This window comes from Anolis carolinensis, chromosome 3, assembly GCF_035594765.1.
Source record: "Anolis carolinensis isolate JA03-04 chromosome 3, rAnoCar3.1.pri, whole genome shotgun sequence".
NCBI classification, from domain to species: Eukaryota; Metazoa; Chordata; class Lepidosauria; order Squamata; family Dactyloidae; genus Anolis; species Anolis carolinensis.
In genome coordinates this window covers 203,264,177-203,287,480 of record NC_085843.1, presented here as the reverse complement: position 1 = coordinate 203,287,480, position 23,304 = coordinate 203,264,177, and the positions used below count along the sequence as shown (strand labels likewise).

The following is a 23,304-nucleotide window of genomic DNA, read 5'->3' as shown; positions in this document are numbered from 1 at the left end:
CAAAACCATCACAAATATACATAGGAGTATCTCACAGTTATGGTAACACATAATTAAACTTGGGAATGGAATGATCCCCAACAGTGCTGGTTTAGAGCTCTGGAACACCAGAGTTCGAATTCCTTCTCAGCCATGGAAACTTACAGGGCAACCTTTGAGGGGTCACAACTTTATGAACTGCAGAAGAAGGCAATGGCAAACCACCTCTGAATAAAGCTTGTCAAGAAAACCCTGTCACCATATCATAGTAATCAGACTCAAGCTGAAGACACATAATAACAAAACACAAAGCACAGCAGAATGAATGACATGCAGGATGTTGAAACTGCAATGTCGATCTACTCTAGCCAGCACAGTCAGTGGTGTCACCAACTTAGCATTAATGATAAATTTAGTAAGAATAAAGCTGAGTCATGATAGTTACATACAGTCTCCAGGATAAGGTACATTAAAATTCTGAATAGTGTTCAAAGAGTAACTACTGTAGGAGACAGCTGTTGCCCTTGTGTCCTGCCTGGGGGGTTCATGTTGGACACTCTGGGAAAGAGGATACACTGGACTAGCTTGGCCTTTGTCTGATCCAGCTGGGCTCTTCTTATGTTCTTCCTATGTTGTGTTGTTATTTGACAAGGAAGCAAGAAGGGCAATGAAGACAGCCAGACTGAATGCCCAGAGAATAAAACAGAATTGCCGAAACATATTATCATCACAAGCAATCAGCAACCATCTAGTTTAGAGACAGGGAGTCTATGAACTTCCAGCTCAGCATAAATGAAGATGCATGTTTTTTCAGGAACTTAATTTCCAGGATGATTAAAAATGACACAATGTGTGTTTTTCTTTCCAACATAACATTAATACAGTCTGATTGGTAACAAACAGCCCACAGGACCTGAAACATCTCAGTTGGAAACAGACAGGGTTAAAAAATAGTCTTCCTCTCCTCCCAACTACACTCTTTTGAAAGTGCATAAACAGAAGTGGAGAATAATAATGTAGATGCATCTGAAGCTAGAAGGATATATTCAAATTAATACTTTTTATTCATTGAATGATGGTGATTCCTTCTTAGGTAATTCAGCACTTAATGCCACCACAAGGAAATAATATCTGTGGCAGGGTGGAAATTATGGAGCCCACAAAGGCTTTCTGTGTACTCTATTGGTAAAAAGAGTAGGTGGGAGTTACAACTGGAGCCTGCGGGCTGCATTCCTGATTGAAAAGTTCAAAAGAGTAGTAATCCAACACACTTGCAAGAGAGTTGGTTGGAAATTGCTAGTTCAGACTCCTGAAAGAAGGGGAAAGGGTGACACTAGGATAGTTCAGTTTAATGTAATCTAGGCTCCTTCTACATGGCCATATAAAATCCAAGAGTCCCCCTTGGGGTGAGAAGGGTGAGATAGAAATACAGTAAATAAATAAATAAATAATCCAGTTCAAAGCAGATCATGTGGATTATCTGATTTGATAATCTGGATTATATGGCAGTGTAGAAGGGGCCACAGTATACTGAAATGCTTGGTGACATAACATTTCTCATTTAATTGTTTCATGAGAATGTTTGGTGAATGGATGCTAACTAGTACTTGGGGGATGCAGATGATCCTAGATCTGTCTGTACAGATCTAGGGCAGTAGATCAGCCCTTGGCTCTAAATAAAGCTTGACTGAACTTTTTTTTGACATGTCTAGCCTCTGGTCAAATTCCCGGACAGCTGTGTCAATTTTGACCTAGATTGTTAAACTCTGAGATCCTCTAGGGTAGGCCTGCACAACCCATGGCTTTCTATGTGTTTTGGACTTCAGCTCCCAGAATTCGTGACCATTGGATAAGCTGGCTAAGGCTTCTGAGAGATGGAGCCCCAAACACCTGGAGGGCCACAAGTTATGTAGGCATGTTTTAGGGAGCCAAAAAAATATTACCTTTAGCATACATCTACACTAGTTCCTCATTTTTGGTTCTCAAAAGTTAGTGTTGAGGAATTCATCTAGATTTGGTCCTTAAAGTAAAAGGCAAGGACAATTTAATTCTGTGTCTCTTGCTGTGCACCTGCATTGTTACATTGAAGAAAGCCTTTAATTTCAATGAGGTTTTTTCACCCTTTGCAAATGGCAAGAGTGCCCCTTCCTGCTCAAAACTGGGACCGCTGGAGGGGGCAAATTCCTCCACCACGAAGAATCCTTGATTCACTTTATGACCCTCAACATGTCTTATCTTCTGAGTAGGAAAGAAGAAAGTTTGTTATGCATGCTGTATGTTAATAGAGCAGAGGTAAAAAAAATCTGAATATTTAGATGTTTTGGATGTCAGCTCCTAGAAGCCATACCCAGCATGGCCAATGGTTAAGAGATTGCAGAGTTGTCAGCCAAAGATCTTACAACTGCGCATCCTGTGACAAAAGCAACAATGAAACATTAAAGTAGCATTTTAAGTTCTATTGATTTAATTAATCTAATCTATTTGAGACTAAAACTGCTTCTACCTGAAGAATTAATACACTTTGACAACATGTTAACTGCCATGTCTCAATGCTTTGGAAACCTGGGATTTGTAGTTTGGTGAGGCACTGTCCTCAAATGGAAGCACATTGCCTTCATTCTCCTTTTGATTCTTCTTTCTTCTCCAAGAATCTTGTGTTCCATAAATATTGTTCACTTCAAAGCAAAAACATTACATTTGTATCTGGATCCAATTCATTATTTTCTTTGGAATGTAAAGAAAAGGGTATTATGCAAGCTTACACAGTCTGCAAGGTTGGTATTGAAAACTTGGATCTGATAGGTTCATGGAGGCCTTGCTTATTTTTCAAATCTTCAGAAACAGGTAGTGACATAAAAAGGCCTAAACCAAGCTGTTAATGGGAAGGATAAGTCATCTGTTCCATTGATTCGTTTTATCCAATTGGACTAAGATAGGGCTAAAATCTACCTAATACTTCAATTCTAGAAAACTCTGTGGGTCCTAATTGTTCCAGTCAGTGCTTTGATTAACCTCATTAATTAATTAAGCAAACATCTGCATGTAAGGGAATATTCAAGCAGAAATGGAATGGGCTTCATATTAAAAAAAGTTCTCACCCTGTTTCTTGCTTTTATTCTCTTGTAAACAAAATCAGGGAATGTCTTTCGAGGAACAAAGCGTCCAATGCCCTGGGTGACAAAGAGGTTTCCATCTTCCAACACAACCTTTCCTTGGCTTATAACCACAGTAGGGACACCACGACATTCTATTCCTTCAAATATGTTGTACTCCACATTCTAAGAAAACAAAGAAAAAGAGACTCGGTCTCAAGCATAGTATCAAAAAGTGGTATTCAGGTGTTGTCAATGGGAGCCAAATGGTGAATGTACAGAAAGAATGGTTGCTTACCTTAACTGCATTTCTTTGAGTGGTCATCTGTGAAATCCGCACATACGGTAGTTTGTTGCGCATGCACATCAAACTACCATATATGCAATTTCACAGAGAACATGAAGGAGAAACACTGACATTTGCATAGATTCAGATGAAGAAAGAGAGAAATGGGAACACACTATTACAATGTTACAATCTTCTCAGGTGATGCTAAGAAAAATGTCTAACTTCAAAATGTGCATACCTTGTCCAATCATTTTGTGTTGGGACTGTCCATGCTGCCTCATGAGTGTATGAAGCTAAGATTTCATGACTACTGTCCACTGTAACTTGGACCAAATTTAGTCCCAATTTCCGTGAGCAGTAGACCTGAAATCAATGGGAATAGACAACATGACATCTGAAGTGTATTCATTGCATTGAGTCTACTTGAACTAGGACTACAATTGGATTTAGCCTGATGCCTGGGTAATGTATAAAATATCTCTCATAATTTCAAATTCTCCACTGCAACCCAGTGATTATAGGTATCAACTAGGCTATACATACAATCCCATTTAAGCAATGTTAATCTTTGAAAGTCGCATCAGACAGTTTTGAAAGGCACATGAGCCCTGAGAGAAAGAAACTCCTCATTTCATGGAGTGAATGTTATCATTTTAAGGAAATGAAAAGGCCCCTAAGCGAAACATTTTCTGTCTTGCAATCTCTCTGTTATTCAAAGGGTTTTGTATCCTTCTATATCCTGGGAATGACAGAATCTCCAGAATGTCAGATTTATTTTCAGTCACTGTCTATCAGAACTTGAATTTATCTAAATCTCCCTATGGAAAAAGAGGTGTTAAAAATTAATAATGAATAGACTGCCCATTCTACAATGCCTGAAGTTGTCCTCTATGAATCTATCTCAGATATGGAGCAGATCTGGAATCTGGCCAGTGCATCGGAGACTGATGCTCCAGGGAGGAGCAACATAGACAGGGTGTTAAGTTAGTTTTGCTACAGAATGTTTTTCCTCAAGATGGAATGAGAAAAAGCCTCACCTGAAACCCTGGAGAAGTGCCAGCTGAGCTAGGTGGACCAACAAAATGAGTTGGTATACAGCAGCATTGTATGTTCCACCTTACCATTCCATGTGTAAAATACTAATATAATAAAACAGTATATAACACATGCATACATACATAGCTTTAGACTAATGTTTCCCAAACACTAGTCCTTCAAATTTGGACTTCAACTTCCAGAAGCCTCGGTTGTCTTGGGCAATGACCAGGAATTCTGGGAGATGAAGTCCCAAACACCTGGAAGACCAGAGTTTGGGAAACACTGCTTTAGAAAGGGGGAAAAACCCTTCACATTATAAGAGACTTGAGGCAAACAAAAAGATAAATACATTCAATAACCATTTTCCTCAATGACTGAGGACACATACAAGTATGCATTCACTTGTGATTTAACTCTCAACTGAACACAGTGGGACTTGCTTCTGATATGACATTCCTTTGCACACTTCCTCCTGAATTAGTAAGCTTCAGGTACTAGATTGCATTGCAGTCACAAGTCTATGTTCTTGGAAATCCCAATGAATTCACTACAACTTCCTTGCAAATAAATGCACATAGGATGTATTCATCTCAATTTCTAAGCTGAAGAGCCGCCGTTGTCCGTAGACACCTCCAAGGTCATGTGGCCGACATGACTGCATGGAGTGCTGTTACCTTCCCGCCAGAGCGGTACCTATTGATCTACTCACATTGGCATGTTTTCGAACTGCTAGGTTTGCAGGAGCTGGAGCTAACAGCGGCTGCTCACGCCACTCCCGGGGTTTGAACCTGGGACCTTTTGGTCTCCAGCTCAGTGCTTTAATGCACTTCGCCACCGGGGCCAATTAACTCAGCACCAATTAACTCAGTAGAACTTAAATACGTCAATCTTGGATGTATAAAAGGCTGCCAATTTAACTCCACTCAACACCAACAGCTTGAACTGCAGAAAATGTAGACTACCTACCTACCCCTCCATCCACTGATGCCAGGAGGTGAAGACATTGTTAAAGTCACTGTATCAGAAACTATTGGAAAAGCTAGCAGATCTAACCTTATCAAAACTGCCCCTCCTTATTTACAAATTCAGCATCCGTGGATTCAACCAACCATGGCTAGAAAATATTTGAGGAAAATTATCCCAAAGCAAACCTTGCTCTTTGCCATTTTAGGAAAGGAATGCCATTTTACTATACAACTGTCTATAATAGAATTTGGCTGTCCCTGGATTTTGGTATCCATGGAGGGTCTTAGAACCAAACTTCAGCTGATACAGAGGGCCCACTGTACATTCCCTTTATAAATTATGAAACTTCTAAATGGGTGAATGAAACAAAAATCTCCATTTCTTTTTTTCTTTACCATGTTGTGAGTTTTTCCAGAGATAATCTTCGTAGCTTTAGGATTCCAAATAATCAAATCAGCATCTGAAGCAACAGCAACCCGTCCTTTCCTGGGATAAAAGTTGAAAATCTTTGCTGCATTTGTACTGGTCACTGCAACAAATTCATTTTCATCCATCTTCCCTGTTGCCTAGATATGAAGAAGGGGAAAGGAGATATATTTAAGCTTTTACTTTCATCTCACAATGGCAATCTGCTTCAGGGGAAGAGTGTGTGCAGCCCTGAATATGCCCTAGATATGTCTAGAACACTTTGGGATGCTGTAGCAGCTCTACAGGTCATACAAAATAGTACACAAAGTGGGATCTATCAAAGGAGGACTTTCAAAAAGTACTAGTTTAGCCAATGTCAACTATGAGGTGACGAATCCTGTTAAGGCCGTAAGTTCTTCCCTTATGAATTTGGTAACACATTTTCTTCTGCGTTGCTTACCACACATTTTTCCCAAATGATGGACATTCGTTCCTCAATGCCATTTGTTCCTTCAGGGATCAGGGTGAAGTTATCCTTTCCAACAGCTTTCTGTGCAGTGGTGAAGGTACAATGAGCACTGCCAACCACGTGAAGGTCTCCACTAAGCAAGACAAATCATATGTTAAAGTCAGAAAGGTCCTTTGTTTACATATGTTGCCTTCCCTTGTTATCCTTATGTTAATGCTGACACTTGTTTCAATTTGATTTCTCATGGATACAAGCAATCAAAGAGACAGCATGACCATATAAACCCATTAGGTGATCTCAAGCAAGCGATACTTACCCAGCCTATAAGAGGAATGTAATGACAAACCTGTGTATAAAGCCTGCCAAGAAACACGTGATAGGTGGCCATAAGTAATGGCTGACTTGAAGGTAAATAGAAAGCTCACAAAATAAATGAGTAACAAACATTCAAGATTTTTTTTAAATGGTTACCAAAAATGGGCACAGGAGCTCTATTAATTTTTTATTTTTCTAAATATGTAAAGGAGGTTCGGGGCTTAGAGTCATGTTTTCTACACATGTGTTGATGGGAAAGGGCTAGGACCCCTTCACACTATGCAATTAAAGAAATATGATTCCACTTTAAATGTGATGGCTACATTTTATGGAATCCTGGGTTTGTAATTTGAGAACTGTAATCCCAGAATTCCATAGGATGATGCCAGTAGCAGTTAAAATGGGACCATGGTGCTATAATTATGTATTTTGAAAGTGTTCCGGTTGCAGAAGGTTGCAGAATTTCCACAGGATTGAGAGAACCCTGATAATCAAAGAGTTCCTAACTACACAGAACTTGACTGATACATACTCAGATCTCCATAATAGACTTCCCTGTCTGTACAGGAAGGTCAGAGCAGGAGTATATATCCGTGGTGCCCTCTAGACCTAGAGTGGGTTAGTATGAAAGATCTAGGGGCTTATTTTCTGCACCAGAACCTTCTAGGAGCTGCAGAACCTGTCAAAAAAAGCTCCCCAACCGAGGTGGTTGGAAGTCCTCTTCTTATTCTGGTCATTTTTGGATGTCAGAAGGAGGCTTTTTAGCCTGTTAAAAAGATGACTAACCTTACCTGGAGGCTTACAAGAGAGTAAAGTCATCCTTTAAAAAAAAGTTTTGCTAAGAAACAAAAGGTAGTCCAGAGAGTCTGGAAAGGTCAAAGCTGGCAGTATCAGCCAAGGCGATGGCTGAGTGTATTTCTCCATTCCTGCTCTAGACAACTGGAAGACAAAACACCTGACAAAGGCTAGAAAAGTACAGGAAACAGACTGCCAAGTGTGTATTCATCATCAGTTTTGACGCTGTCACATTTATTACTATGCTGACTTCCAAAATTGAAGATGGCAAGCTTAATGTCACTGCAGCTTAACATCTCAAAACAAATGGAGCAGGGACTGCCACTGATCTCTGTCCAAAGATTAACATAGCTTGCAATTCTTTCCCCTAGCTATAATTGCTCCATTTTAAAAAAAGATACTTGGACTACAATATTTGTCTTAGGAAATCCATATTCATTCTCCTTTTGAATACACAAGCCTTACAAGCACTGTTTTTGTGTTAACAGATTTAAGACCACCTCTCATAGTTCCAATCTCTAAAAGACTGGTTTAAAATTGTCCCTTCTACACCGCCATATAATCCAGATTATCAAAGCAGATAATCTACATTATCTGGTTTGAACTGGATTATGAGTCTAAACTGCCATGTAATCTAGTTCAAAGCAGATAATCTGAAGAAACCTCGATCCACAGTTCCTGCAGTCCAAACACATAAATGTGAAATGGCCACAGAAGAAAACCATGTTATTTTGGAAGAATTTCAAGCTTTTCTTATTTTACCTGTTGTGTCAATGAACCTTAACTGTAACCATTCATGGAAAGAGAACTTCTTTCTTTGATGACTTACCATGCCAAGAGCGAGGTGAGGTAATCAGGTGTGGAGGGGTCTGGGCTAAGGGGAGGAGAGGTCACAAAAGCAGCCGCTTTGGCCCAGTTCTTACTCCAGTAATGTGAGCCATCGGTACCAAGACTGGCGGTGATAGGCTCCCCATATACAACAGTGCCTAGAGAAAAAAAGAACAGTCACAACCATCCATTTTTGAATCAACAATGGAGATAGCTAGAGAGAGAGTCTTCCCTACCAGACAGAAATTTCCCACCTGCTCTGTGATTCTCCCCAAGACCCTCATACAAAGCTACATCCTGCAAGGTGGCTGCCTAGCTTTGAGGGTTTTACATCCCAACTCTTTTTTGGAGGGTTCTCTTTCTTGGTGACAGAAAGAGGGGAAAGAGGCATTGATTTTAGTCTGAAAGATGTAATGGAGATACAGCATAATCCTCATTATCTGTGGAGGTATGTTCCTGAACATAGCATGGAAAAAGGAAGCTGTGGATAACAGCAAACCCTACTGAAATGAATGACTTCAGCCAGAAGTTACTATAGAGTTGCCATGGAGGACCTGGAAAATTTCTAGAGGGGTTTACCAAGTCAGTGGTTCCCAACCTTTGTACCTCCAGGTGTTATGGACTTCAACTCCTAGAAATCCCAGCCAGCTTACCAGCTGTTAGGAAGTGTGGGACTGGAAGTCCAAAACACCTGGAGTACCAAAGGTTGGAAACCACTGTGATAAGTCCTCAAGGGAAACTCTGCAGCAGTGGTTCCCAACCTGTGGGTCCCCAGGTATTTTGGCCTACAACTCACAGAAATCCCAGCCAGTTTATCAGCCGTTAGGATTTCTGGGAGTTGAAGGCCAAAACATTTGAGGACCCACAGGATGAGAACCACTGCTCTACAGTAACTTCTGGCAGAAGCATATCATAGAATCACTTGGAGGACTCAGAAAATTCCAAGAAAAGGCGTATTTTGTTGCAAGTGGATAGGTGAATCCGGCAAACCCCGGATAGCGATATCCGGCAAACCCCATCCCTCCTGGGATTTAGAAGAAAACTAAAAACTTGGCTCTGTGCCCAGGCATTCAGCGAATAAGCTCATAGGCTGATGTAATCGGGTCGCAAATCTGTAATTGTAGCAGTAGTGAATGACTGAGGATGGTGCAATATCGCTGCCTTGCAGCATTTTAATTTTTGTATACTTTTTATCATGTTTTTATCATGTTTTATCATGTTTAAATTGTTTTGTTTTATAGTATATTTGTTGCTGGCCCTCGTGGCAGAATGTAAGCCACTCTGAGTCCCCTCGGGGAGAAGGGCTGGGTATAAATGCATGTAATAAATAAATAAATAATAAATGAAACCACAAGTACCAGTCTTGCATACAGAAAGATCATACTGTAACAAATACAAGATGCGTTTTTGTCTATGTGTTAACTGTTATAGCTGCCAGAAACCTAGTAATCTTTTTTTCTGAGAGATTACAGACAAAGAAATTAATTAAATAAATATGCAAATAACATGTATAGACCCACAGCACAGCAAAGACATAAGGGAAATTGGAGATTTCCCTTATGAGCCCAAATTTGAGCTCAAGGTAGGATCAATACTACTGAAGAAAACCACTGGGGATAGTAAGCAGAGGCTGGACACCTGGGTGAGGATGTACCAGTCTCTGTTTACTATCCTCAGGAAAGGAGAGTCCACCTCTTCCCCACGCGGAGAGATAGCATTAGGAATGTTTCACTGAAATCTGCTTCCTTGCAATTTATACAGGTCTGAGTTCTGTCCTCTTGAATAACAGGGGAAAAGTCTGTTCCATTTACTGCATGCCCTCCTTTGAGATATTTGAAGTTTTTGATAATCTTCAAATCAATTGGAAATGAGCTGATAACACAAGTGAGGCTTCCAGTAGGAAAACATACACAGACAAGTTGCAATTCCTTGCCCATATAATAAATATGAAATGGTACCTACCTTTTCTCTTGGCTTGGGCTATGACATCGGCAGCCCCTTTGCTCATGACCTTTGTGATATATAAAGGGCAATTGGCTTGTTTTGCTATTGTAATAGCACGGTACACTGCTTCTGTTTCAACCTTGAGAAACATGAATACAGTCAGATACTTTTTGCAAAATATTTTTTCAGCTAAAATACCATGCCTAGAAACTACAGCAAAGATTACCAGAATTCAGTTGTGATGGAGTGTGCTACTTATTGTATGTAGCACCTTCTGTCCTAATTGAATTCTGGAGAGAAATTGTAGTTCCAGGAAAATATGAGGAAGTTGGCATTGCATTACAGTGCTTTTAAAAGTCATAAATAATTCAGTCAGACAATAATTACTGTGGGTATTTGAAAGGGCGAGTGGTATCCACATACATATTTGGAAGTGTATCACTTGCTTTCAAAGAGGCTTAGTTCCTAATTAGCACATTTGCAAGTACAGCTGAACAACAGCAGAGCTTGGAAAAGTTCTTTTTGATTACAACTCCTAGAATTCCCAGCTAGCAGGTCATTGGTTAGGGGATTCTAGGAACTGTAATCCAAAAATAATTGTTCAAGTTTTTACGCCTATAAGTATCATCTAGAACAGGGGTGTCAAATTCATTTTCATTGAGAGCCGCACCAACCTTGGATGTAGTACTTCTTAATGAATAATTCAGTTCTTAAACTCAGTAATCTTTTTTTTTTGGGGGGGGGGGGGGACGACGGGAAGAAGGGAAAACCACTTTCAGAAACTTCAAGCTTTGTCACTTCTGAAGTTGATCCAATAAAAGAGATGATATGTGTGAAGCTAACACTTAGCAGCATCTACCAATTTGATCCTACTTTTCTGAGCTACAAATGATTCTTTTAAGCTACACTTACCTCTTCAGGATGACTGAGAACATGACCCTCTGGACCAGTAATCCCCAATTCCAACAGTCTTTTTTGCTCCTGAACGAGGAAATATAAGAAACAATTCATCAAAACTAAAAGTATATTTAAATTCTGCTTTGAAGCTTTAGAATATTATCTTTAAAGCAAAACTATACCCATGATAACTACAGTGGCTTATTTTCTCATATGATGGGGAATTCAGTAGCAGAACAAAGCAGCTTGTAAAATGCTTATTAGTGGTTTACAGGGAAAGCTGAACAGCAATTTCTGTGTAAGATGCTACAAATATTCTTTTAGGGCAAAGTGCTGGACTAGAGGGACCATTCTAAAGAAAGAAAAATGAGGGGAAAATGCTACTGACAGGCATAAAGATTGCCAAAGGAAAAAGTTGGCTTCTCATGTAATCTAGCTGATTAAATATGCATAAGAAGGAGTCTGTCTAGTATCTTTATCCACCTTGATCTTCTACATCAAAGTCCCTAAAGAGCAATGATGCAGTCCAAAATCTCTCCTCTAAGCATTCAGCCTTCTAGGAAGCAGAATTAAGTTGCAGTTTGCCTCATTAAGACCAAAAGTGTAAGAAATGTGGTGCTTTAGTAAGGGGAGAAAGGTTAGCTTGATAGCAGTACTCATGCTTGAATGGACAGGGTCATCAGTTTAAGGTATGATGCCTCAAGTTAACCAGTGGGAAACTTCCTAGGAGAAAGGCTACATTAGACCCACCTATACCCACCAAAGCAAAACAATTCCTTTCCCTCAATGAAAAAAGATGACCTTTAGTCTAATTTGGGCGATGTTATACTTGCACTAGTGGTGACAACAAGTGTCACCAATTTCAGTAGAAGCAAATATAAATGACGGAGAAGGGGCTGCATGTGGGTTTACATATGTTTGATTTAGAATTCAGACATAACTTTGCTCATCTGGAATGGTTAAGTGATCTTGTAGCACCTTAGAGACTTACTTAGGCCCCTTCCACACAGCTGAATAAAATCCCGTATCTGCTTTGAACTGGAATATATGGCAGTGTGTACTTAGATAACCCAGTTCAAAGCAGATATTGTGGGATATTCTGCCTTGATATTCTGGGATATAGGGCTGTGTGCCCTTAGAGAAGGAAGTTGATAGCATATATTTTCATAAACTAAGTGGAGGAGTAGACTTAGTTTACAAAAGCTTATGCTAACAACTCATTTACAACTTCAAAGATAAATCACAACAATAAACTGTTGAGATGCCAGATAATAAATGTAACTGTCAGTACTATCTCCTTTCAGTTTGGCTGTGATCCCAGCCCTCAACCAATTTTGTTCTAACTGTATTCTCAATCATGTAAGACTTTACCCAGTTTCACTATCATGCAACTTCATTTCTTAAATTTTATGTAATTACAGAGAAGTGAGGATTTACTTCACCTCATCAATGATGTCTCCATTCTCAGCATGTACTTGAGCAATGGCACCCAGATCTCGAATAATACTGAATATCTCATACATCTGCCAAGAAAGGAAGGAAAGGAAAATACATTTCTAGAACCAGAAGCTTATGAAGTTACATGGTTTGTTTGTTTTTATCGAATAATAATAATAATAATAATAATAATAATAATAATAACTTTGTTCTTACACTCTGCCACCATCTCCCCAAAGGGATTCGGGGCGGTTTACATATGGGACAGAAAGCCCAACAGACATAAAAGCAAATAATTCATTAAAAACAAAACCAGCACTAAAATAAAATAAGAACATTGTAAAATACAACAATCCATATAAAAAAAACAATTAAACATAAGAGAAGAAACAGTAGCATTAAACTCCATCAGAGTGTTCAACAAAACCAATGACCACAAATTACAAGAATAGGCGTGACCAGGCTATAAAATGGTCAGGCATGGAATAGTGCAAAACAACATACCATAGGGCCAAGAAAATGGATGAGATACAGAGACCAGAGTGCTATCTGGCAACCTAGGGACTGGGCATTTATACCTAGGGACTCTGCTTTCTCAAATGCTTTCTGGAACATCCGGGTTTTCAGATTCCTGTGTAAGGTGGACAGTGTGGGGGCTTGCCTATCTCCCTGGGGAAGGAGTTCCAAAGTCAAGGGCCACCACTGAGAAGGCCCTCTTCCTTGTCTCCACCAGCCATGCCTGTGATGGTGATGGAAGTGAGAAGAGGGCCTCCCTGGCAGATCTTAGGTCCCATGACGGTTCATAGAGGAAGATGCGATCACGAAGATAGTAGGGGCCCAAACTGTTTAGGGCTTTGTAGGTCATAGCCTGCACCTTGAATTGGGACTGGAAACTTATTGGCAACCAGTGGAGCTGCTTTAATAGGGGTGCCATGCACTTCTTGTAATTAGCTACAACTGACCTTTGCACCAGTTGTAGTTTCCGAGCTGTCTTCAAAGGCAGCCCCATGTAGAGTGCATTGTAGGAATTCAATCTGGATGTAAACAAGGCATGGACCACCATGGTCAAGTCAGGCTTCTCGAGGTATAGTCACAGCTGGCGCACAAGCTTTAACTGTGCGAAGGCCCTCCTGGCCACTGCCGATACCTGATTATCAAGCGTCAGCACTGAATCCAGGAGGACCCCCAGACTGCGGATCTGTGGCCTCTGGGGGGTGTAACCCCGTTGAGCACAGGTTGCCACCCTATACTCGGATCAGCCTTGCAACTGACCAGGAAGACCTCTGTCTTGTCTGGATTAAGCTTCAGCTTGTTAGACCTCATTTTGTTAGACCTCAAGTTAAACATCATTTTGCCTCTTATGTCCATAATTACCTGAGCATCAGTGCACTGGAGTTTATCTTTATAAGCCATGAAGACAAGAAAAGAGTTCACACCTTAACAAAAATAGAGGTGAATTAATAACTATAACTGAAGTGAGACCATTAAGTAACATACACTGACAGGTTTATGAATCAAAGCTGACCTAGGCTTATGGTATGCTTTAATCAGAGAAATGATGATGAATTGCATGTGAAAAAATCAACTTGCTTACTCAAAGAAATGCCATTATTATGGGCTTTTTCAGATGAGTTCAAATGTATGCCCAGCTTCACCATATTACAACTCCACATTGTGAGAATAGTGTGGTGCAGTGTTGATTATGTGGACTAGTAAATGTAGTATATTTTTCTTTGCTCAGGGCTCTAGGTGCCATCAGTGTTCGTTACTCATATCTGGCAAAATGATGCTCTAATCTGCTATCAAAATTGGTCAATAGCAAAGCTGGCCATAACCATCTGACATATCTACACCATGCAATTACAGCACTTCAAAATACTTGGTTACTTCCTATGGAATCCTGGGATTTGTAGTTTTGTGATATACTAGAATTCTTTGTGGAAAAGTTATCAGTAGAGACTTTATAACCTTAGGAACAAAAAACCTTTGAATTGCATGTGATGAAACCATAGCAATTAAAGTTGTGTCAGACTATTACAACTTGTCTAGCATGAATACCCCCTACTGCAATGTTTATCTAGGAATCAATTCAGTTTGAAAGTCTGCTTTTGCTATTCCACAGTATGAGTACTGAATATTAAGAAGTTTCAGATAGAACACTTTTTTACTGCAGATTTATTAGCTCCCATATTGCATACAATGCAATGAAAAATAACATATATTTTATAACCTGCCTAACACTGCCTTACAATACATCTCAAATTCTCAAAACACATATTTTATTTATGGAGGAGAAATAATATCATTTATGATTAAATATTTTTTTAAAAAACAACAACAAATATATCTTGTCACAAAGCATAAGTCTGCCTTCTCTATAATTTTTCCTGTGAAGCTACTATACTTCCCCCATCATCTAGCATCTGAGAGCTCAAGATTAATGTGGTTGTTCTTTTATAGATTTAAAACTAATAGTCAGTTTGTATACACTGCAATCTTACCTTTGTCTTTCACAAGAGCCTCCAACTCTTCTTTTATGCTCTCATGCCAACGTGTGATGTCAATATGCAAAGAATAATCACAACATGCTTTACTATCAGCACACTCTTTCCATTGATCATATGCAGTCAGCAGATTTGCTCCAGATTCAGGAAATACATGATCCACTGGAGAAACAAAATTATGATTAATTTCCTATGTTATACTGCCAATGCAATCAGTTCTTTAAAGAAAGCATATCTGAAAGTCTAATCAATGGAAAAAACCATTATGTGCTTATAATTTTCTCAGAAGCTAAGTAGGTTCGGGCCTGGTTAATATCTGACAGGAAGAAAGCAAGAAAATGCCAGGTGCTGTAGACCAGTACTTCTTAGACTATCTGATGTGTTAAGACTGGAAATTGTTGTTTTCTAGTGTGCTCACTGGGTACAGTTTTTCTTTCTTTCCTGGAAAGTTGCCCAGGGTCCAGTCCCAGTTTAGAGACCTCTTCATTCAGTCACACTGCTATAAGATAGAGTTGGAGAAAAACAATGGCAAACAAATTCCAAATGTTCCTTGCAAAAGGAGTGGTTCTACACTGACACCTAAGATGTCTAAGGGCCATTCCACACAGACCCATAATCTGTGACAGGTCACAGGTTTACCTGAGGCATCTAAACGATGCCTCAGGTAAATCAGAATTAACCTGGAGTAATCTGGGATTTCCCAGTTTACTCCAGGTTAATCTGATACCCGGAAAGCTCTAGAACTTAATGTAAGGTCTGGATCTTTCCAGGTGTGGGCCTATGGGGATTGACTCCTCCCTCCCCACTCCCAATCTCCCAACATGTCATTTGGACATGTCAGAAGACATCTTTGAGGGACCTGCTCATGCAGCCAGGCCCCTCCGTTAGATTTTTGGCAAAATGGGGGGCATGTAGTCACCCCACAAATAGCAAAAGTGTGGGGTTTGTAAGAGGTGTGGGGAGCCTAGTTTCTTCTGGGATTTAGCCATGTTTAGAATGGCCCTAAGATGCTGAACTGTGTTGTATAATACAATATTATACTAATCATAATATAATATATTAATTATATATTAAATGTAATATTATAATATTACCATATAATGATATAGTACAATATAGTAATTTAATGCTTATATTGTGCTATGATAATAATATATTATATGTGCATTTGATTTGTAAGCCATTCTGAGTCCCCTCTGGGGTGAGAAGAGCGGGATATAAATGTAGTAAATAAATAAATAAATAAACTGGGCCCACTTTGCAGCCTGACAGGGACTCCATGAGCCACCTCAATGGCAGCAGGTAATCTCTTCTGCGCAGCTGCACTGAAAAGTATTCAGCACCACTGGGCAGTATTTGTACCTGCCCTCCCATGTTTCTCTATGTCTCTGCAACTACAACAGCAACATAGCCACGTACCTTAATCTTGGGGTTCAACAACCTTCTGGTAGGACTTGTGACTCATTTCAGCTTCCTTAACAAGCCACAAGACCTGCTGGAAGGTTGCTGGATGCATGAGAATAAGGTAGATGACATGGTTGGAGGGTGCAGCTGGACACTCTCAGGTCACCTGAGGCTGTGGAGTATGGAATGGTTGTTGAGACAGCTATAACTAGTTCTGCTTGGAACTGGCTATGGCTTTTTCAAGATCCTAAGTCGGGAGAGAACCTGACTTGCTTCAGGAGTTAGTTCTCCCCAAGTTAGCATTAAGCAGCTTTTTCCAGGTTAATTTGGATCAATCCCCATGTGTTGTGTAGCCACCTGGGGCCTAATCCAACCTCACAATGTCCTAATGTGAATGGGTCCTCAGCAAACCCTACGAGATTCATGAGGGTCACAGTAAGTTGACAGGTGACTCTGGAGCACATACCTTACCTATTTTATTTGGAGTATTTAAACTGAGCATTTTGGTCCATTTCAATAGCCATTGTATCCTGAGCCTTCAGTGGAATGTCAGAGAACACATGAAGGTGTATGGTGGACCTTATACAGTCATGGGTCACTCTGAATATTTCCATCTCTGACACCAGTATTTTTATATTACTCAAATGTATCTAACCCACACTTTAGACACTGTGATGCTGTTTTTCGAGTGGGCAAAAAGATGTGACACTACAACCTGCATAACAATTACACAATACCTCACAACCTCTGAGGATGCCTGTCATAGATGTGGGCGAAACATCAGGAGAGAATACTTCTGGAACATGGCCATATAGCCCGGAAAACACACAACAACCCTGTGATTCTGGCTATGAAAGCCTTTGACAACAAATTACACAATAGCTTGATTGAGCACTATGCTTTCATTATGAGCATTTCCACCCAACCCAAAAGTACTTGGAGATAAATATGACTTCCTAATGTGTGATGGTAAGTTGAAGTTTTGCAATAACCAGCTTTCCTGTTCTTATACAAGTCATGTGCAGTCCACATTAAAGAGAATACGTACATATCATTGTAGTTCCTCCTGCAAGAGCTGCTTTTGTGCCTTGATAGAAGTCATCAGCAGAGGTCATTCCCATCACTGGCATCTGTAATCTAGTGTGGACATCTATCCCTCCTGGCATAACTAGCTGGCCATAAGCATCAATCATTTTTACACCTCCAGGGACTATTAGATTTTCACCAATTTGTCTGCAAGTGACAATGGGAGAAACTATTTACAAATTGTAGATGAAGTAAGAACATATCAGATCAAGTAAATATAGATTAAATCCACTGTGTTTCCAGTGTTCATAGTACTGTTTTCAGGAATACATTTTCAAGCTTCACAGTTACATTTTACTGACACGCCTTCCACAACAGTAATTTTATCACCCTAACCAAGGAGCAAAGAGAGCCGGATACCAAATTATAGATATATTTCTTTTAACACATTTCAAAACCAAATTTAACAATGCATCATTTTCCTGATTTTCTGACATTTCAATCTGATTTGCATGTGTTTTATTTGTTCCATTTTATACAGCTTTCATATGAGGCTCTTAGCTCAAAAACATTATTAAATGTCAAGCATTGCTAAATATATACTTGCATGCTACAACAAGCAATGATGTATGTAGGTTGATTAAATATGGCTTGTTGTGATATGTGAATCCAACTTTCCTAAACAAGGATGAGCTATAGTCTCAATCCAAACCCATGGTATCTCTTGTTGTTTTACACATTCTTGCTTATTGTACAAATCATGATTTTTATGACTTCTGAACCCACAACTGTCCTTGGCATGTCTTCTGAGTTGCCTACTCTTTAACTGGATTTAGCAAATGGGGTGAGAAGATCCAGAAACGGGTGAAACAAGTTATGGTTTGCTTGGTTGACCAATTTGTGGTTTAAGCAGTATATCATGATTGACAGAGATCATGGCTTATTATAACATGTATATGCATTCACTCCCACGTTTCCAACCATCATAACAAGGGCACGATACACACATTTAAATAAATAATCATGGCATAAGTTCCAAAATGCACACCAAATTATTCAGCTATTCACTGTATTAAAACTACTGGTCTTTACATATCAGACACACTAATGTGAAACAGTATAACATGTGATTCATGTCGATATGTATCAGCATTGAGACTGATATGTTTTTATCCCTCCATATTTTGGTTGTATTCTCATTTAAATAATTTATCCCCATTAAAAGACTCAGAAAGCGATTTAAATTGGTTTAACACATAGGACTGCATACAAAAGTGCTATAAAATGTTTAAACAACCTAATCCTAAACAACTAAATTGAAAAAACATAACAAAAACAACTTACTTAATCAAACCATCTTCCACATAGATATCGGCGTAAAATGACTGGTCATCATTGACAATCTTCCCTCCCTTGATGAGCAGACGATCACTCTAATTAAAAAATATGATAACTTTAGATGTTTTAAAGCACACATTTAAAATATATAGATTTAGAAGCATGCTTTGGAGAGGTGCCTGATGTTTGTAGAATGTAGATCACAAATTTTACCTGTGTGTGTATACACATGCACAATACACAAGTGCATGCACACACACAAATGCATTTGTCTTCAAGATGCCTGGTAACCTAAAGTGACCCTGTGAATTTCATAGACTTTTCTTATGTAGGGAATACTTAGAACTAGTTCAACCATTTCCCCCCTTTAAAATGCAGTCTAATATGCCTGGTTTTCATTGGCAATCTTCCATCCAGGTACCAATCAGATTGTACCCAACTCAGAGTCAAAGATCAGACAGGATCTGTTGTCCTTAGGTATTTAGGCCACAAGGTTTACCTATACAGCATCTAAACATTTTTCTAGATATAGTAATACAGGGACATGAAATGTCTGTTACGAAAGAAAAGGGCACTTAGGTTTGTACAGGATAGGGATGGACTGGATTTCAAGGGAAGTTATTTTTCGGTTGCTAATGAAGTAGAAATTTTGTTATGTGTCTCGTAAAAATATTTATTCGTTGTTAACTCTGACAAATTAATTCATAAAGAAAGCAATGTACATTCAAAAAAGACAGAAAGAATAAAAGAAAAAAAAGGAAAAAATAATTAAAATATGGTAGTGCTTTGACTCCCTCAAACCTAGATATAATAAAAAGAAAAATAAAGGAAAATATATTTAGACTAAATATATCCTATTAATTAATTACAGAGCTAGTGCAAAGTCTATAAATGATTGCCAATCTTTTAGAAAGTCTTTAATTGGCTTATCCTTTAGAATCCACAATAATTTGGTAATTGGGGCTAACTTAGAGACTTCAGCAATCCATTCTCCTATCATCAGTGCTTCACTCTGTTTCCAAGTATGAGCAAACAATATTTTTGCTGCTGCTGCTGATGTAGTGAAGAAGTGATACATTATTACAGTTCAGTTCTTTATCCATGATGAACAGAAACACCTTTGGTCACATTACAAAATCTACCTTTAACATTTTGAAAATTATCCTATATCATCATGCGTAAATCGAGAGCTTTTACTCAAAAAGAATTACACCCAAAAAACTGGCTCAACTGATCCACTGATTAGTCTAACTACTGTGCACTAACTCATCAAAAAGGGACCACCCCATTCTCTAAGTAAAGGGGTAAAAGGCAAGAGGTTAGTCCATCACAGAAGAACCTAAAAGAAGCACTGGACACATCTACTCTCTCTGCTGTGCGATTTCTGGCCTTTTTGAATGCCTGGCAGAGAAACAATGGGCAATAGCCAGAACCATAGCCCAAAAAAATGGGGGGGGGGGGAGTTGATTTTTTTTTATCAAATCACGAAGAGTAGTCCATAATGCAAAATAATTTAGAAATCAGGTTCCATCGATAAACTTCAGTAGACACTCAAAGGGATTTGGTTAATCAGTTAAAATTCATGAGTAAACCAGTTTTTTTAAAAGACCTGAAAATGTTCAGGGGGGTGAACCCCTCCCCCCTCCCCCCGCTGGCTACAGCCCTGGAATAGCATTATTGTCAGGATGTGTCTATACCAGCTACAACACGCTGCTCCATGCCAACTCCATGCCAACTTGGTTGGGATGGGAATAGAGCTCTGACTTATGATAACAGCCATCTGGACTGGGGAGAAGCCTGGGAAATGTAGCATGTTCTGTGAGGATGGAATGTAGCTGTTAGAAATAGATAGTAAGAGGGGTCATGGGTCAGCTAGATGATATACTGCCAGTTTGGCAGGAACAAGTCAGAACTCGCTTTCTATTCTGCTTGGCAAGAAGGAAAAATAAAGCTGTTTCCAAGGAGTTGCCTTTGTGCGCGTGCTTTTATTCCAAGATCTTCCAGGGCCTGACATTAAAAGATAGCCTTTGGTCATCCCATGAGGAGTTTCCTGTCTGGTGAGAACGCCATGTCTACAAAAGAAACTAAAAACCTGATGGAACCTCTGGTCCCAGAGATGCCAGAATCAAGCCCATGGAGTGCCTTAGCATCGGCATTAGTGGGGGAGTTATCCCCCGTGAGCAGTGAGACTGATGCAGACCTTATGGCACACTGGGTGCCGCTGACTTCTACCCAAGTGCCCTCCGAGAAAGGGGTGACAGTGAGATGAAAGATCCCCATGCTGGTGGGAGAGGTTCCTTCAGAGATGAGAAGGTTGGAGAAAAAGGTTGACACGATGGAACGGAAGTTGTGGACTTTTTCTTTCTAACTGGGTGAGATGAGAAAAGAGGTGACGGCATCCTGGATGGTGGTTGCTGAGCAGAGAGATCAGAGGCAATCTCGTTTCCAAGGAAGGGCAGCATTCTGGCCATCGGGCCGAGTAGGATTTGTGGATGCCGGGAAGGACACCCAGCAGCAAGGTGCATCGGCTTTCCCAGCAGGGCTGTCTGGGAGAAGCCAATTGCAGATCGCGCTGGGCAAGAGAGAACTTCATGTGAAGTTCAATGGAGATCCAAAACAGCTGTCTTACTTTGTAACAAATGTAAGACATTACATGGAGGACTATGGGGATTTTTTCCCTTTGGAGGGGGCGAAGATCCATGCCGTAGGGGCAAATTTGAAAGCCAAGTTTTGTGAGCAGGCGTTTGATGAGTGAATTCTGTTGGCTCGACTCGGTCCGGATTTAGGTTTATGTATAAGGTCTTGTGGATGAATGGCTCAAATATTTTATAATGTATGGTTTTAAATCTATTTATTGTATTTTGTTAAATTACCTAATTGTTTTAATTGCTTATGTTTTATCTTTTTGTATTGTATATTGGCATTGACTTTTGCCAGATTGTGAGCTGCCCTGAGTCCCTTCGGGTGAGAAGGGCGGGATAGAAATGATGGAAATAAAATAAATAAATAAATAATGTCTGACATGTTGGTTTAGCTGAGGGAGGTGCGGATCTTTACCAAACTGGACCTTTGAGAAGGCTGTTGGAAAATGGCTTTTAATTGTCATTTAGGATCTCTCTAATTCTGAGTCATGCCGTTCGGACTTTAAGGCAGTCCCAGGGTTTTTATGCAATTTATTAATGAAATCTTCCATAAATGGTTGTATTAGGAAGTCCTGCAGATTTTGCGGGAAAACCAGAAGGGTCCTGCAGATTTTGCGGGAAAACCTGCTCTATGTTAAGCTCTCCAAATGTGAGTTCCACAAAATGGAATCAGACTATTTGGGCTTCCGTATTTCCACTTTGGGGGGGGGGGGGGCGGGGGGCGGTTGGCATTCGATCTTGCCAAAGTCCAAGATATGTTGGCCTTGGAGCCTCCCAGAACCTGAAAGCAGCTTCATATTTTCAGTCAGCAATTCTGTTTTGTCATAATTATTGTAAACACAGAACATGCTTCAAACACATTGATTTTTTCCAGAATAAATAATATTGCCTCCATTTTACTGCCCTTTGTCCTTAATTCTCATGTGGCTTCACTGAAATCCTTCCAGACAATCTTAACTTAATCTTAACTGACAACAAAAGCAACTTATGAGACAAAATGAAGGCCTGTTATTCTAATACTGTATTATCATATTTCTTCTCCTGAATTATTTTTAACATTTTTGCCTGATGAAACCAATATTGCTCTTTTGTGAATTTTAACCTATTATAAACATGTTATTCAAATTCGGTTTAAAACATGTCTATAATAGATTAAAACATATTGCTGAAGTTATTTTATATCGTGTTTCTAAAGTCTGGAACACAAACAATTAAAATCTATCTCTGTATATTTTGCTTCACCAATTATCAATTAGAAGAAGTCAGGGTTATAAATTTTAACCCTATGCCTTCTTAATGTACTTCTGTTGACTCCCATGGTAATATATCGTTCTTAATTAATATGCCCAGAATTCCATATTATTTTTGTTCTCAACATGAGAAGTCATCGGTTTCTGATGCAAAGCCTTGGTTGTTACCCCAACCCCACAATGCTAGCTCCAAGGACATCACAAGGAATCAGACCTATAATTTGTTGAAAGGTGACTCATTGTGAGCTGACCTTTGCTATCATTTCCAGGGCCCCTAGCAGCTAGGAGGAGATGTGAATAATGTAGAAATGTTCATTGAATTAATTCTGATAAAAGTCACAGAGCTTAGGAGACAGAACAGAAAATGGCAAACTATATACAGTAGAGTCTCGCTTATCCAACGTAAACGGGCCGGCAGAATGTTGGATAAGCGAATATGTTGGATAATAAGGAGGCATTAAGGAAAAGCCTATTAAACATCAAATTAGGTTATGATTTTACAAATTAAGCACCAAAACATTATGTAATACAACAAATTTGACAGAAAAAGTAGTTCAATACACAGTAATGCTATGTAGTAATTACTGTATTTACAAATTTAGCACCAAAATATCACGATGCGTTGAAAACATTGACTACAAAAATGCGTTGGATAATCTAGAACATTGGATAAGTGAGTGTTG

General features: G+C 39.4%; 1 protein-coding gene across 2 annotated transcripts in view; it reads right to left on the bottom strand.

Annotated features, from left to right (window-relative positions):
- The window catches only part of dpysl4 (dihydropyrimidinase like 4), a 50,477-nt gene that overhangs the window by 9,511 nt on the left and 17,662 nt on the right, over positions 1-23,304 (bottom strand). For both annotated transcript variants that reach the window (XM_003218555.4, XM_062976099.1), the window contains exons 2-12: positions 18,736-18,824; positions 17,414-17,598; positions 14,959-15,123; positions 13,832-13,893; positions 12,463-12,543; positions 11,036-11,104; positions 10,142-10,262; positions 8,181-8,337; positions 6,233-6,374; positions 5,760-5,930; positions 3,078-3,257 (exon numbers count right to left, since the gene is read on the bottom strand). In XM_003218555.4, coding sequence (XP_003218603.2) covers positions 3,078-3,257; positions 5,760-5,930; positions 6,233-6,374; positions 8,181-8,337; positions 10,142-10,262; positions 11,036-11,104; positions 12,463-12,543; positions 13,832-13,893; positions 14,959-15,123; positions 17,414-17,598; positions 18,736-18,824 — 1,422 coding nt within the window. The remainder of the gene's footprint in view (positions 1-3,077; positions 3,258-5,759; positions 5,931-6,232; positions 6,375-8,180; positions 8,338-10,141; positions 10,263-11,035; positions 11,105-12,462; positions 12,544-13,831; positions 13,894-14,958; positions 15,124-17,413; positions 17,599-18,735; positions 18,825-23,304) is intronic.